The 13,891-nt window shown below is 36.3% G+C and overlaps 1 protein-coding gene across 1 annotated transcript in view; it reads right to left on the reverse strand.

Moving 5' to 3' along the window:
* ift172 (intraflagellar transport 172) overlaps positions 1-13,891 on the reverse strand; it is a 122,739-nt gene that overhangs the window by 25,699 nt on the left and 83,149 nt on the right. The window contains exons 36-41 of the mRNA XM_028796836.2: positions 12,459-12,557; positions 8,363-8,472; positions 5,150-5,213; positions 4,425-4,511; positions 2,760-2,876; positions 2,547-2,657 (exon numbers count right to left, since the gene is read on the reverse strand). Coding sequence (XP_028652669.1) covers positions 2,547-2,657; positions 2,760-2,876; positions 4,425-4,511; positions 5,150-5,213; positions 8,363-8,472; positions 12,459-12,557 — 588 coding nt within the window. The remainder of the gene's footprint in view (positions 1-2,546; positions 2,658-2,759; positions 2,877-4,424; positions 4,512-5,149; positions 5,214-8,362; positions 8,473-12,458; positions 12,558-13,891) is intronic.

Raw genomic sequence — 13,891 nt, forward strand, 5'->3', positions numbered from 1 at the left:
CTTCATTTCCAAAATTTTTGAAAAAATAGTGTATATTCAACTTCATTCTCATTTATCTCAAAATAATCTGTATGAACAGTTCCTGTCTGGTTTTCGTCCCCTCCATAGTACAGAAGCGGCACTTATCAAAATTACTAACGACCTCCTTATGGCAGCTGATTCTGGTTTAATTACTATGCTCATCCTCCTTGATCTGAGTGCAGCCTTTGACACTATTTGTCACACTACTCTTCTCAATAGGTTATCTTCGATTGGCATTACCCATACTCCACTAGATTGGTTCAGATCCTACCTCTCAAGCCACACTCAGTTTGTTCAGCTTAAAACTTTCACATCCCAACCCACCGCTGTTACTTCAGGTGTGACTCAAGGCTCTGTCCTGGGGCCCCTCCTTTTCATTATTAACCTCCTTCCCCTTGGAAATATCTTTCGTAAATATAACATTAGCTCCACTATTATACTGATGACACCCAGCTCTATCTCACTAGCAAACCTACTGTTTCCTTTCCACCCTTCTCACTTATTGATTGCATAGCAGAAATCAAATCCTGGTTTTCTTCAAATCTTTTAAAATTAAATTAAATAAAATACTGAGGTTCCAAAACTGATAATGTTGCCTTTGTTATTGATAATTCCAATGCCTCCCCTTCCCCACAGGTTAAGAGTCTGGGTGTCATCCTTGATAGTACTTTATCCTTTCAGTTCCACATCAATAACATCTTCCGGTCTGCATATTTCCACCTGGGTAACATTAATTGTATTCGCCCCTCTCTCACTCCCCACACCACTGCTATCCTTGTTCATAGCCTTGTCACTTCTCGTCTGGATTATTGTAATTCCCTTTTCTTTGGTCTTTCTTGCAAATCTCTTTATAAGCTTAAACTGGTCCAGAATTCAGCTGACCACATCATTACTAGAACCTCCTCTATTCACCATATCACTCCCATTTTGCAGCAGCTTCACTGGCTTCCAGTTAAGTTCCACATTCAATTCAAAATTCTTCTGTTAACTTTTAAGGCTCTCCACAACCTTGCCCGTCCATATCTGTCTGACCTCCTCCCTGTTGCCATTCCCTCCCGTACCCTTAGATCCTCTTCCTCCATGCACTTGACTGTCCCCTTCGTCCATCTTACCACTATGGGGAGCAGAGCATTCAGTTGCTCTGCTCCCCAGCTCTGGAACTCACTAACCATCTGAGCTTAGAAATATTGAATCATTTTCACTTTTCAAATCTACACTTAAAACTCATTTGTTTAAGACTGCTTTTTCTCTTTGATTACAATTGCTCTGTCTGATTTTAATTTTTGTATTTTAGTTTTGTTTATAACGTGTGCTTTATCTATTGTTCGGTGTCCTTGAGTGTTTAGAAAGGTGCCAACAAATAAATAAAATGTATTATTATTATTATTATTATTATTAAAATAAGTACACCTCTGCAATTTTTGCCACCACTGGTAAAGAAGATTAAGTTATAAAAGCATTACCTTTTCATGAATTACCTTAATCTCACACTGAGAAAAAATGAGAGGATTTCAATCTTTAACCAAAGTACATTTAGAAAAAAAAAAATCTCAAGAAATAATTAATTTTGAACAAAACCACATAAGCCATGATTCTTGGCACCCTTGCATTTAATACTTTGTATAACCTCCCTCAGCAGCACTGAGTCTTCTTCTATAATATCTTATAAGGTTGGAGAATATAAAGCAGGCAATCCAAGACTATTCCTCTTTTCAGAATCTCTCCAGATCATCCAGGGTCCTAGGTCCTCTCACGTGCACTCTCCTCTTCAGCTCACCTCACAGGTTTTCAATGGGGTTTAGGTCCAGGGACTGAGATGATCATGGCAGAATCATGACTTTGTGTTCCTTTAACCATTTTTGTATTGACCTGGACATATGTTTTGGGATCATTGTCCTGAAGGAAGATCCAACGATGCCCCAGTTTTAATTTCCTAGCAGCCAGATTTAAATTTAAAATCTCCTGGTATTTTATGGAGTCCATAATGCCATATATCCTAACAAGGTTTCCAGGGCCTTCAGAGGATGCACAGCCCCACAACATCACAGAACATCCACCATACTTAACAGTGGGGATCAGGTTCTTCAGTCCTTCGGTAGAGCCATCCTTCTTTTCACAAATAAACCTGCCTTGAATGTTTATTATCAAAATGCTCAATTTTTGTTTTGTCTAATCATAGAACATACTCCAATCAAAGTTCTAGTAGCGTTTACCAAACTACATGGGCTAATGTTTGTGGTTAATTTTTTCTTTTTGGCATGCCTTTCAAATAATCTGTTGACATGGAGGTAATGACTAATGGTAGTTTTGGAGACTTGGCGATACCAAGATGCTGCTTTTTTGTGTATTCTCAAGCAGTGATCCTTGAAGACTTTTTTTCCATTTCATTTCTCATCCTGCTCAGTGTGCATGGGGGCAGAATAAACTTGGGCCCTCGTCCAGGTAAGTTGGTAACAGTTTCAGTTGAACTTTTTAATTATTACCTTAACTATAGATATTAAATATTATTTATATCTATAACTTACCAAATTTAACAGTACATCTCTCAGTTCTGCCCATGTACGATATGCTTCAGCATTGTTTGTGCCACTCAGGCTCAGCATGTCACGAAACAAGTGCCTGTAAATATTAAAATTCTAACAAACAAGGCTAAAGTAAGTATTTAATCAGTTTTAGAAAAGGTGCAGTACAGATAAATGGTTTCTACAAATACCATTAATAACAAAACTACAAAGTACCTGTGGGTAGGCAGGCGAACCATGCTGATTATAGAGACTTAAAACCTTTTCTGAGTGCCCCTCATTGATCAAGTTAGAGGCATACCAAGCTACATATTTGTGAAGAACCTTGTAGTTCTGTGGAAGCAAAAGAAAGTGTTCAAGTGTTAAAAAATAGCCACGGTTGAGTTAGACTAAACCCATAATGACATCATGTTCTATAATAAATATAAAGATTCTGTTATAAACTGTAAGAGGAAAACAAGAATAATATAAAGCAACATTTGCAAAATCCAGCTTTTCCATTTCAGTTTTGCAAGGACCCAGACCCATACTATCAACATATGGGCATATGGTACTAACCACCCCAGTAATCAAGCCAATTGTGAATCACAATTCATGTAATTTGCACATTTTTCATGAATTGGGAGGGCAACCAAAGTACCTGGAGGAATATTCATGTAGACATAAACAACACAATACAATACAAATAAAAACTAGAAGTAGAAACAAGTGCACTAATGGAAGATTGATTAACATGACAAATTCCATCTGATTCAACATAAGTTAACACAAACTCAGCAGTCTTATGGTCCAGAAACATCGGTGGATCACTGAACCAGCACACCTATATGGTGATGCAATAAAATGTCATACAAAATGGCAGAATGTTGCTCCTTTTCTACCAGCTCTAAACTATTTAGCTGGGAATGCTACAGGCTTACTGGAAAACTAAAATGTAAAATGACAGCTCATGTTTGTTAGAGATGGGACAAGATCAAAAGTAATTTAAACAGTGAAATTAGTCAATTATTGCAATTGAATTTGGACTCATTTCATGCAACAAATTTCTAGTTTCAAGTTTATTCTGAGAGGGTCATAACAGAGAGAATTGTACTCTAAATTAAGAACCTTACACACTTCAAAGGAAGCAAGTTGTAGGCCCTTAAATCTCATTATACACATCTGAGGATCAGGGTTTCAGATTTGATTGAGCTTATCCTGCTTCAGCAATATATGGGTATTTCAGCATTTCAATTCCAAATCATGTGACAAATATTTAATATAATATCATCTTGATTACTCTGTAAAGGGGCATACTGTTACTGGCACCATGTAAAATAAAGATACATTGATGAATAGATTCATTAAAATCAAAGAGTTGCCCCATTTATTTGATTTAAAAACAATAGAAGAAGAGAGTGACTGCTCTCTTTAAAAGGTAACCAGGAATTGGCAAATACTTAAAGAAAGATGATGGACAGAAAAGGAAGGCAACTAACCACGGAATTTAATCAATATTACAGGAATGCCATATTATTCATTTTTAATATGATTAAATATACATAATTTGTTTAGCATGTAAAAAACAACATGTGCAGCATTGGGCATAAAAAGAGATGACACCAGTGTAATGAGTAACACAGCCACTTAAAGCTTGACCGTTGTCTTGATTCAAAGATAGGAATTCTTCTATAGATATATGGAGTTTGCAGGATCTGTTCAGCTGTTCTCCTTCAGTCCAAAGTCCTGTTATTAAATTCACTTAAGGCTCCAAACTTGCTTGTGCCTCTATTGCAGTCAACACAGGCTCTAAGTTCCCACAGTTATAACATTTAAAAATTAGGTACCCAAGACAGATGGACATATGGCTGTATGGAAGGAAACTAAGTACATTGGGTTTACCTGCTTTGATGCGGTTTCAATGCATTTTTCCCATTGACCTCTCTCAGCATACATGTCAAGTGCTGCCATGACATCAACTCCCACAAGCTAAAGAACAGATAAAAAATGTAAAACACCTCACACAAACATTTGAAAAAAATATAACTTACCACCTTCAAGAGTACAGTGATCTTAATAATTTACACTAGTCTATTCATAAAAATTGATATTGCAAATCTTAAGAGGATATGGCCTATCAGACATGAACACAGGCTTTCCAACAACAAGGCCTTTGTGTAATTTCTGGGATTATAAGATATCATTTTTAGCAAAGTTTAGCTACATTCATTTCACAGTTTCATGTCATTATATTTGTATTAAATGTAAACACTGTCCATTAGACATTAGACAAAACTTTGATTTTGTTTTTATATTCATGAGAAGTCATTTAAGCATACTTTAATCTCATCTCCTGTTTCATGTTCTGTTTTACAATAAATGGTTTTTGACAAAAGACATATATGTATTGGTACTTTTCTTAAAAAAGAAATATAATAACTGATGATGCAACAATTACAATGAACTACATGAATGGTTTGGCAGATACCAGAAAATTAGGAAAATGTCAACTTTTACTTGTATAAAACCTAACCAAATACTAAACATTTTTATGCCACTTATATAGCAGATAAAGTCCTGAAGTACTTTACACATATAGAATAACTACAAAACAATTACCAACTTACAGAGTCTACTTTTCCTTGGTTTTTTAAGTGTTCTTTATAGCACTGGTCCACATAGTCTTCATATCTACGAAAAGAGTCACATTGTTAAATTCAATGCACATATTTATTTGCTATGTTGGTGACATCATTCAGTCTATTAAAGTCTAGAACCCAAATAGACAAAATGGTTTACTTATACTTAAATGAAGAGTAAGCAGTAGTAGCTATACACGCAGTTTACTGACCACTCAATTCCACTCCTTAAACAGCAGACCACATGGCATATTGAAACTCACAGGTTGGAACAAATCATAATTAACCTTCATCCAGATGTCAATTTTCAGTATCTGGTAATGGATAATACTGAAGTGGGGTACACTTAAAGTTGAAAGGCAGACAGCATGCAGAATTTAAGCAACAGGGTTTACTATACCACATACAATTGAGAATAGATCATCCAACTAAAGCTAAGCATGTTCAGGCCCGGCTAGATCTTGGATGGGAGACTATCTAGAAAAAGCTTGGATTGCTGTTGGAAGAGGTGTTGGTGAGGCCAGCAGGGGGAGCTTGCCCTGTGGTCTGAATGTGGATCCCAATGCCCCAGTGCTGTGATGGGGATACTGCGCTATACAAATAGTGACATCCATCCATCCATTTTCCAACTTGCTGAATCCGAACACAAGGGTCACGGGGGTCTGCTGGAGCCAATCCCAGTATAGTGACATCCTTCAGATGAAACATCAAACTGAGGTCCTGACAATCGGTGGTCATAAAAGATCCCTGGGCATCCTTCGTAAATAGTATGGTGTATCCTGATCTCCCAGGATAAACTGCCCTCCACAGCCTAGTCATTCTGGCTCCCTAATCATCCCCTGTCTCTAACAGGCTATCTCTCTTACCACTTCACCACCTAGTAGCTAATGTGTGGTGAGTGTACTGGCACAAAAATGGCTTCCATCACATCATCCAGGTTGATGCTACACATTAGTGGTGGTTGAAATGGCTCCCCACTCACTATATAAAGTGCTCTGAGGAGTGAGAAAAGTGTTATATAAATGTAAAGAATTATTATCATCATCATCAATTCCTGCATATAATTTACTGTGCAACACTAAATAAATCACTCGATTCTGCTGCTGCATTATTGACTCAAGACAAATGCTCTAACCTTATTATCCCTCCTTTCACTTGTCTTAACTAGCATGACACTGAATAATCTTTAACCCCTTCTGCCCTAAGTGGTTTTTGTCATTATTGCAGGTAAATTACATACCCAAAAATAAATGGCTAATATTCTACTTATATAATAATAAAGGAGCTGCAAATGGCTGAAGAGTAGTATAACACTCCAATTTTTTTTAAAAAAAGTGTTTATATGATTAAAAACCTTTGTTTCTACCCTTATCAACTAAATAAAATGCCAACAAAACTTGGCCTGTTGCAGTATTTTACAGTACATAACATGACATTTCATTATGCACAACCCTGGAATCAATTTTCTTTCTATATTATATGTTTAGTTTGCCACTGTTTATGTAACTATATAATTATTGATTCATCTAAACCTGTACATTCAAAATAATTTTTCATTCTAGTACTTGAAATAATTTCTGTTTACCACTAGACACTGAGAAACATTACATTTTGTACAATAGACAGGGGATTTTGTGCTGCAATTCACACATCTTCTCCTTCATTGCACTACAAAGGTTCAGTGTGTTTTTATTTATTTACTTATTTTTTGTTGTTGCTTTTTTCTTACATTTCATACCTGAAATAAACTAAGTATATGCATACAATTTCATACAAGCTTCTTCCAGTGCTGGGTTACAGGGGTGGGAACAATGTCTTTCCTGACAGCCCTGGGCACAGTGCAGGAAACAGCCATGAACAGGGTCCCCCCAGAACTAGTCACACACATCACACATATGCCTAAACTAAGTGTTTCACAGATACTTTTGGGTCACTGGTGGGTATGGCAGGGTCTTGATCACACAAGACTTGTTCCCGGTAAAAAACACTGTTTCTCACCCATCCAGTGCCACCAAAGGAATTGACAGAGCTGGGTGAGAAGTTTTAAACATGCTATTAAACCCCAACAAAGGCAGCACTTGATTTTAATTCCTCTTTGTAATCACACTTGTTGACGCGTGGTATGTATGGGTGGGTTTGCTGCATGGTGCTAGTTGATCCCTTTGGTGGAAAGGGGGGGTGGCAATTTCGGGGGAGTCATACTATCAACAAGTTACTCATGTACTTGCGACCCAGTAACACATGAGGAGAGGTACAGCTACAGTTGATAAAGGGGGTGTAAAACTCCGAAAGGCTCAAGTACAGTGTAACATTACTCACTAGTATGCTAAGAAACACTGCTGGTACTCTAACTTGAAACTGAAAACGTACTGATCAGAAAATTAACATGGGGAGAATGTACAACAGAAAATGCCCAGGTATGGTAACTGAACCTGTGACACTTGAACTGCAAAACTGCATTCCGCATCACTTCAAAGTTATAATATAAACAACACTTACAAATGAAACGTAGCGCTGAGTCTTGAGTAAAGATTGCACACACAATATATTTACTACCTTTTATGAACAGCTGTGACACATACTATAAATAACCAATCACTGGAATGCTGTGAACCTCAGTTATCCAATGGTAATGAGCCTTTCTCTGTATATGGCACAACACAGGTGCAACCTTTGGTAAAAGTGGATTTTCTCACATGTGGCATGCTGCTTACTTCAGCATATCCATGTGCAAACTGAATATGTTATTATTAAAAGAGAGCAGACAACATGGAAACTTACGCTTTATTTGAAAGAAGTTATCCTTGGGTATGTAAACATACCATTATTGCATTTGATTGACTTCTGAGTTTATTGCAATGTACACAAACAAATTTAAAATATGGTGGCGTCCCACTTGTGCATAAGTGGTTAAAGTATATTACAGCACTCTATAATACTTGTCTGCATGGTTATAAAAAATCCTGTTAAGATCGGATTTATTAAGATCAATACCTCTTTACTCAACTCTCAGCAAGCAATCATCAAGGCTTGTACTCTTCTTCTGTCTTTTGGGCAAGCACTTTATTCATTGTTATAAAAACCCTGTACTTTCATGGAATATGCTAGTACAGATTATACTTGTTTTCTGTTGTAAAAAGCAAGGACATAATTAGCTGAATATGTGTGACTGCTCAGTAGACTGCACAACTAATTACTCACCTTGAATCAAAGTCTTTGGCCACTCTCTTGGCTTTGTTCCATTCTTCTCCCTCAATAAATGCATCTATTGCTTCTTTAATGAGATCTAGGCTAAGAAACTGCTCAGCAGCCTAAAAACAAAACAAAAAAAATATTAAAGACTCTTTATTCAACTTATCCAATAACAAAATATTTACATCTGCTGTCAACATCTGCTCAAGTGCTCAAGGGGCGTTGGGGCGCCCTTCCATTAGAGAAAGCGATTATATTTAAAGAGTTGATATACTGTATAGAGGAGTATGTACACCGCTCTCTTCACGTCATCATCTCTCTTGAATTGACGATCACCCAGATGATTTTGTAGCGCTCCAAAAAGGTTTAAATCATATGGTGCCAAATCTGATGAATAAGGAGGATGTGGCAATACCTCAAACTTCAGTTTCTTTAGACACGCCTTGGTGTTCTTAGCAGAGTGTGGACAAGCATTGTCTTGCAGCAAAAGGCCTCCTTGAGACAGCAGTCCCCGTCACTTGGATCGAATAGCAGGCTTCACATTGGTCTCCAGCAAGTCACAGTAACTTGCACTAGTGACTGTGGTACCCCTCGGCATGCAGTGTTCGACAATAACTCAGATGCACGAGTGCTTACGAGGGCAAGACAACACTTTTATATTTTGCTGGAATCCAGGCACTTCCAGGCAGGTGGCACAAATGTATTAAGAAGGGTGGAGACTACATTGAGAAATTACATGATCAGTTTTGTTAAGGTTCGTTCCATTTTCTGATAAATCACATTTTCTAACTTTAGCTTGACTCTCCCTCGTATATTAATATTTAGGGGTAAAAGCCTCCTAACAATAGAAAAATGAAATACCCCAACATTTCAATAATGCTCTGACTTGACTGAAATTTAAAACATTATAGAATAAAAGAAAATTAGTTTTTTTTTTTTTTTTATTGTCAGTAATAATACCATAGCAAGTGGGCTAATCATATGGATTACATCTTTTTTTTTGCTGAGCGGTAAAAATAAAGGCAAGGAGTCATATAGAGAAGTGGAGCTGCAGCTTTATGCAAATAAAGGCAACTACCAGAAGCAAACGCAAAGGCTGAAAGTTTCACGAAGCTTAGAGAAGAAGTGCTTAGCAATTTGCATCCTTGGGCACATGCAGTATTCTCTGTTCTGTTGGCTTCTTTGTACTCCCACTTGAAGACCTGGGTACAACACAAACTAAGAGTGACAGTATAATGTAACTAAATTTAAATGCTTGCTCAGCTCAGTAAATGAGTCCCCCTTGGCTAGAACATACAGAAAATGGACACTGCAGTGCATCTAAGGGGGACACAACAGGCAACTCTTTCAATGTGTACTGGTAAAGTTTTTTATTCTATATAGAATCTCCATATCCTCCATCCCCCCCCCACTAAAAAAAAACCACCTGAAACTACTTGACTAATATGTCGTGTAAAAGTAACAACAAAAGGCAAAGAGAAGCAAGACACCAACAGTACAGGGTACCACCAGTAATTTGGCTGCACTTCAAGCACTAGAACATTGTACATAGTTCACAATATTATTTCTTTGCACCTGTTCTTTGATGTGCAATGCTTAAAACGTTCAATTCATTGCATGGTCCATTTAAATGCAACCTGGTAAAAATTAATGCTGCATGTAGTAAGTTAAAGTAAACCACAATTCAGTGTATTTTGCTTTTCATCTAAACCTTCCAAAACTTTGTAACGATACAAGATTGCAGATTAAAGCATTACGTTCAATTCTGATTGCAGCCAACAGTGTTTTACAGGATGTGCTATGGGGTGAAATTAAATTTATACCACAAATTCCCATTATTCCTGCTAATTACCTATTGGAATTAAAAAACAGTTTCATGTAAAATTGAGTTTTTCAATGACCATCAACAAAAGTCAATGTCAATCACTAGGAAAAGCCATGATTGATCTTTGGCACGAACGTTTATCTCATGGGCAATTGTATATAGCATATTCAAGAGCAAGGAGCTCCAGTGAACTAATAATATTAACCCCTTGTGAAAATAACAACAAATGTTGTTTACAGAAAAATACTCAGTTAGTTACATAATACTTCTTATACACCTGATTAACAGCACTATTACCACGGCCTATTGTCTTACAAAATTTCCTGGGAGAAGCCAGGCAACACAAACTAGTGTTTTTATATATTTTGTATGACACTCATAAATGATAATAAAAAAAGTCTTTAACTTCCATACACTGTGGCTTCTAACAAGATTGCTATCAGAAGATATTTATTTTAATGTTTAAATGTGTGGCCCTCATTTACTTTTGTGAAATAGTCAATAATTAATCCTTGACTTCCTGAAGAAAATAAAAGTATAGAATATATAGCTGCTAGACAAAGAGCCCGTTTCAACAACATAAGATGAAACGGGCACGAGTTTGTGTCAGCAGTGTATGAAGAACAAATGATAAGTAACGAAGAAGTTGTTTTGTACTGATTGTAGTCCGCTTGTACTGTTAGTTGATGAATTTTCCAGGCCTATAGTATAATATTGAATGATGAATGTTCCAGTACAATATGGAACAGTAATAAGTATAAGCACCACAAACCTGATATAGGTGTATTGAATGAATACGTAATTGAATCAGAATGCGTAATTAGGCCTCGAGCTGTAGTCGAAATCGCCTTTCAGGCCTCTAGAGCTTTAATCGAAGTCGCCTTTCTCTTTGAATTTTTGCGGCCGTAAATCTGCCGCCTGCCGCGATGTTGGGGTTGGATGTCAGTCTCGTAAGGTTTTTCGGGCAGCTACGCAGAAGGCGACTGCGCATTCGACTTCGGACGTGCACAGAAGGCGACTGCGCAGAAGGCTTCGGACGGACGTGAGTGAGTGAGTGAGGAGGCAGGCAAATTATGTATTAAGATTAAAGTTTACAGTTTACTGTAGGGGTAATAAAAGGATATTGTAAAATTAAAACTGTGGGCAGAATTAAGCATTGTATCTACTGATCAAAAAGTGATCGGTGTTTTCTCTAAATGTTGTCGCTTTCCATTTTATTCCAAAGATGTCTTCTCTTCTGTATGGTGTCAATAAAATTCCCTGGATATTTGATATTGTACCTGTGTACCCTTTTAAAAATTAAGCATCTTCCATGGATTCCAGCTTTATTCCTTCTGCTGCCAGGGATAAGCAGAAGCTCTTTCTTGACAAAGAATACAGAATGAATTTCTATATTAATGATAAAAAAATCTTTCTAAGCTTCCTAGGAGTACTTGATTCCATCTACTGTTTATTAATTTTGTATATTCACTTTTTACTAATTATATATCTATTTTATATAAGTATGTACAGACTTATTTTATGTATTTTATATATTCACTATTACTATTATTATTATCTCATTTTAATGTATTTTTTCTTTTAACTTTTTCTTTAACATCTTAAGAAGCACTTTGAGCCATATCCTGTGTATGAAAATGTACTATAGGAATAAATGTTGTTGTTGATGATTAATGAAAACAATTCTGCATCAGAATAGTGAATTATTATAATGCATTATTTATAGATAAATAAGTTTAAATTAATCTGTCAAATGCTATACACAATTGTTAACAGGTGGTCTACTGTATTTCCAAATACCAAACAGATGGTTAATAAATACTTTGGGTTTCTACACAGAGTTACTGGATAATATGACTTGAATCAAGTATGTGCTTTGTAGAAGAAGAACGGGGAAAGGCAAATATCCTCATCTATAGAAATGTAAATTCCAGCTTGAATTAACTTTGCATCCGAATCATTACCTCAATGTTAGAAAACTGGCATGAGACACACTGTACTATAAACAACAACAACAACAACATTTATTTATGTAGCACATTTTCATACAAAAAGTAGCTCAAAGTGCTTTACATAATGAAGAAAAGAAGAATAAAAGACAAATAAGAAATTAAAATAAGACAACCTTAGTTAACATAAAAAGGAGTAAGGTCCGATGGCCAGGGTGATAAAATAAAGCATCAGCATTTATCCCCAGGCATGGAAAGGTATGGTAGATGAGGCCATGTACATTAACAAAATGTAACCCTACACTTTGTCAAAAAACAAACATTTTCTTACCGCACTGTACTTCTGAATTCCAATGAGCCGAGGTCCAACAATCTGAATCACATTTACTGCTTTCTCCCGACTAAAGAATTTACTGGCCAGATCAGCAGCCTAAAGATAGGTAGAAGTATTAATACTTTGCATTGGGTAATTTTCCTCCAAAACAGCCTGAGCTACCATAGATTTACTAGGCAATAGCACATTTTCAGTCATTCATAACAATAAAATAGCAGAAAAACCTTTATTATACTGTACTGTAAGTATGGTTGAGACCATAACTTACTTTCTACCAAGTAGAAAAATAACAAAAAAGTAAGCCCTTTTAAACTTCAGATAGACTAATGTTGGATCTATTATTTGCTTATGGATGCAGTAATCAGCATTTAAAAATAAAAACATGTTCTGAACCTGCTTTCCCCGGTACATGAGTATGGGGAACTGCATTTTATGCTGGCAGCAAGTAGGGCAAGGTATAAACCAACCCTGGTTCATTGCAGGGCTCATGTGTGAAATATAATGCAATAACAACACTGCAATGAAGCAAGGAGAACATCTTGAAATCACACATCAAAAAGGAAAAGTTTCTCAAGGAACAGTGCTTTCACAGAGCACTTATTTTATACATACAGCACATTACAGTACTGTATTGATATTGTTGCAGAATATCTTCCAGTCCTATCACAGTAAGGTTATAGTTTTACATTTCCAGTGTACCATACAGCTTTGAGTAGGGGGATGAGGGGAATAGTTTATTAATGACAGGCAACCAAGCAATAATATTTTCAGCATTTTGATTGCCTGTCTTTCCATTTTCATTGACTGAATGTTTAGCTCTGTACAGTATCTGGATTTATCTTCTTATAATACTTAGAGACAAACTGAATTCTTGGCCAGGGATGACATAGATGCAAAGAAGCTTTCTTTGTGTTTCTTCAAAACAAGATTTTTGTTCACAGAACATACATATAGGCTGTATTTATGAATACAGACTTGATTAACCAATTGACAACTCTGGCTCATTTAAATGTGAACATTTAAAGTCAAAGCAACAAATAAAGCCAATGTAGGAACTGTGTGAAATAGCTGAACTGCTTACATTAATTCATAATATCCTTTGAGAATATTGTCTTGACTGTGGAACACCAAATATGTTTTCATAATTGATCTTCTAATTTAGCTATTTTACTTTACTTTTTCCAGGTCTTAAAATTTAAAAAGCGTGTGTGTGTGCTAGTGAACTTCAACAAGTGCTGGAGATATACAGTATGGCAAGTAGATTATCATGCTAGATCAAATGGGAGTGAAGAGTGAAACTGCAAGCAAAATAATTTAAGGTCAAAATGTTGGTGCAGCAAAGCTGGAAAACTGCAAACAGTTAACCATAGGATAGCAGTGCATGCAGCAACTTCTAGAAACACACAGGCTTGATGTTGTTTTTTTTTTTT

This window comes from Erpetoichthys calabaricus, chromosome 3 (genome assembly GCF_900747795.2).
Source record: "Erpetoichthys calabaricus chromosome 3, fErpCal1.3, whole genome shotgun sequence".
NCBI classification, from domain to species: Eukaryota; Metazoa; Chordata; class Cladistia; order Polypteriformes; family Polypteridae; genus Erpetoichthys; species Erpetoichthys calabaricus.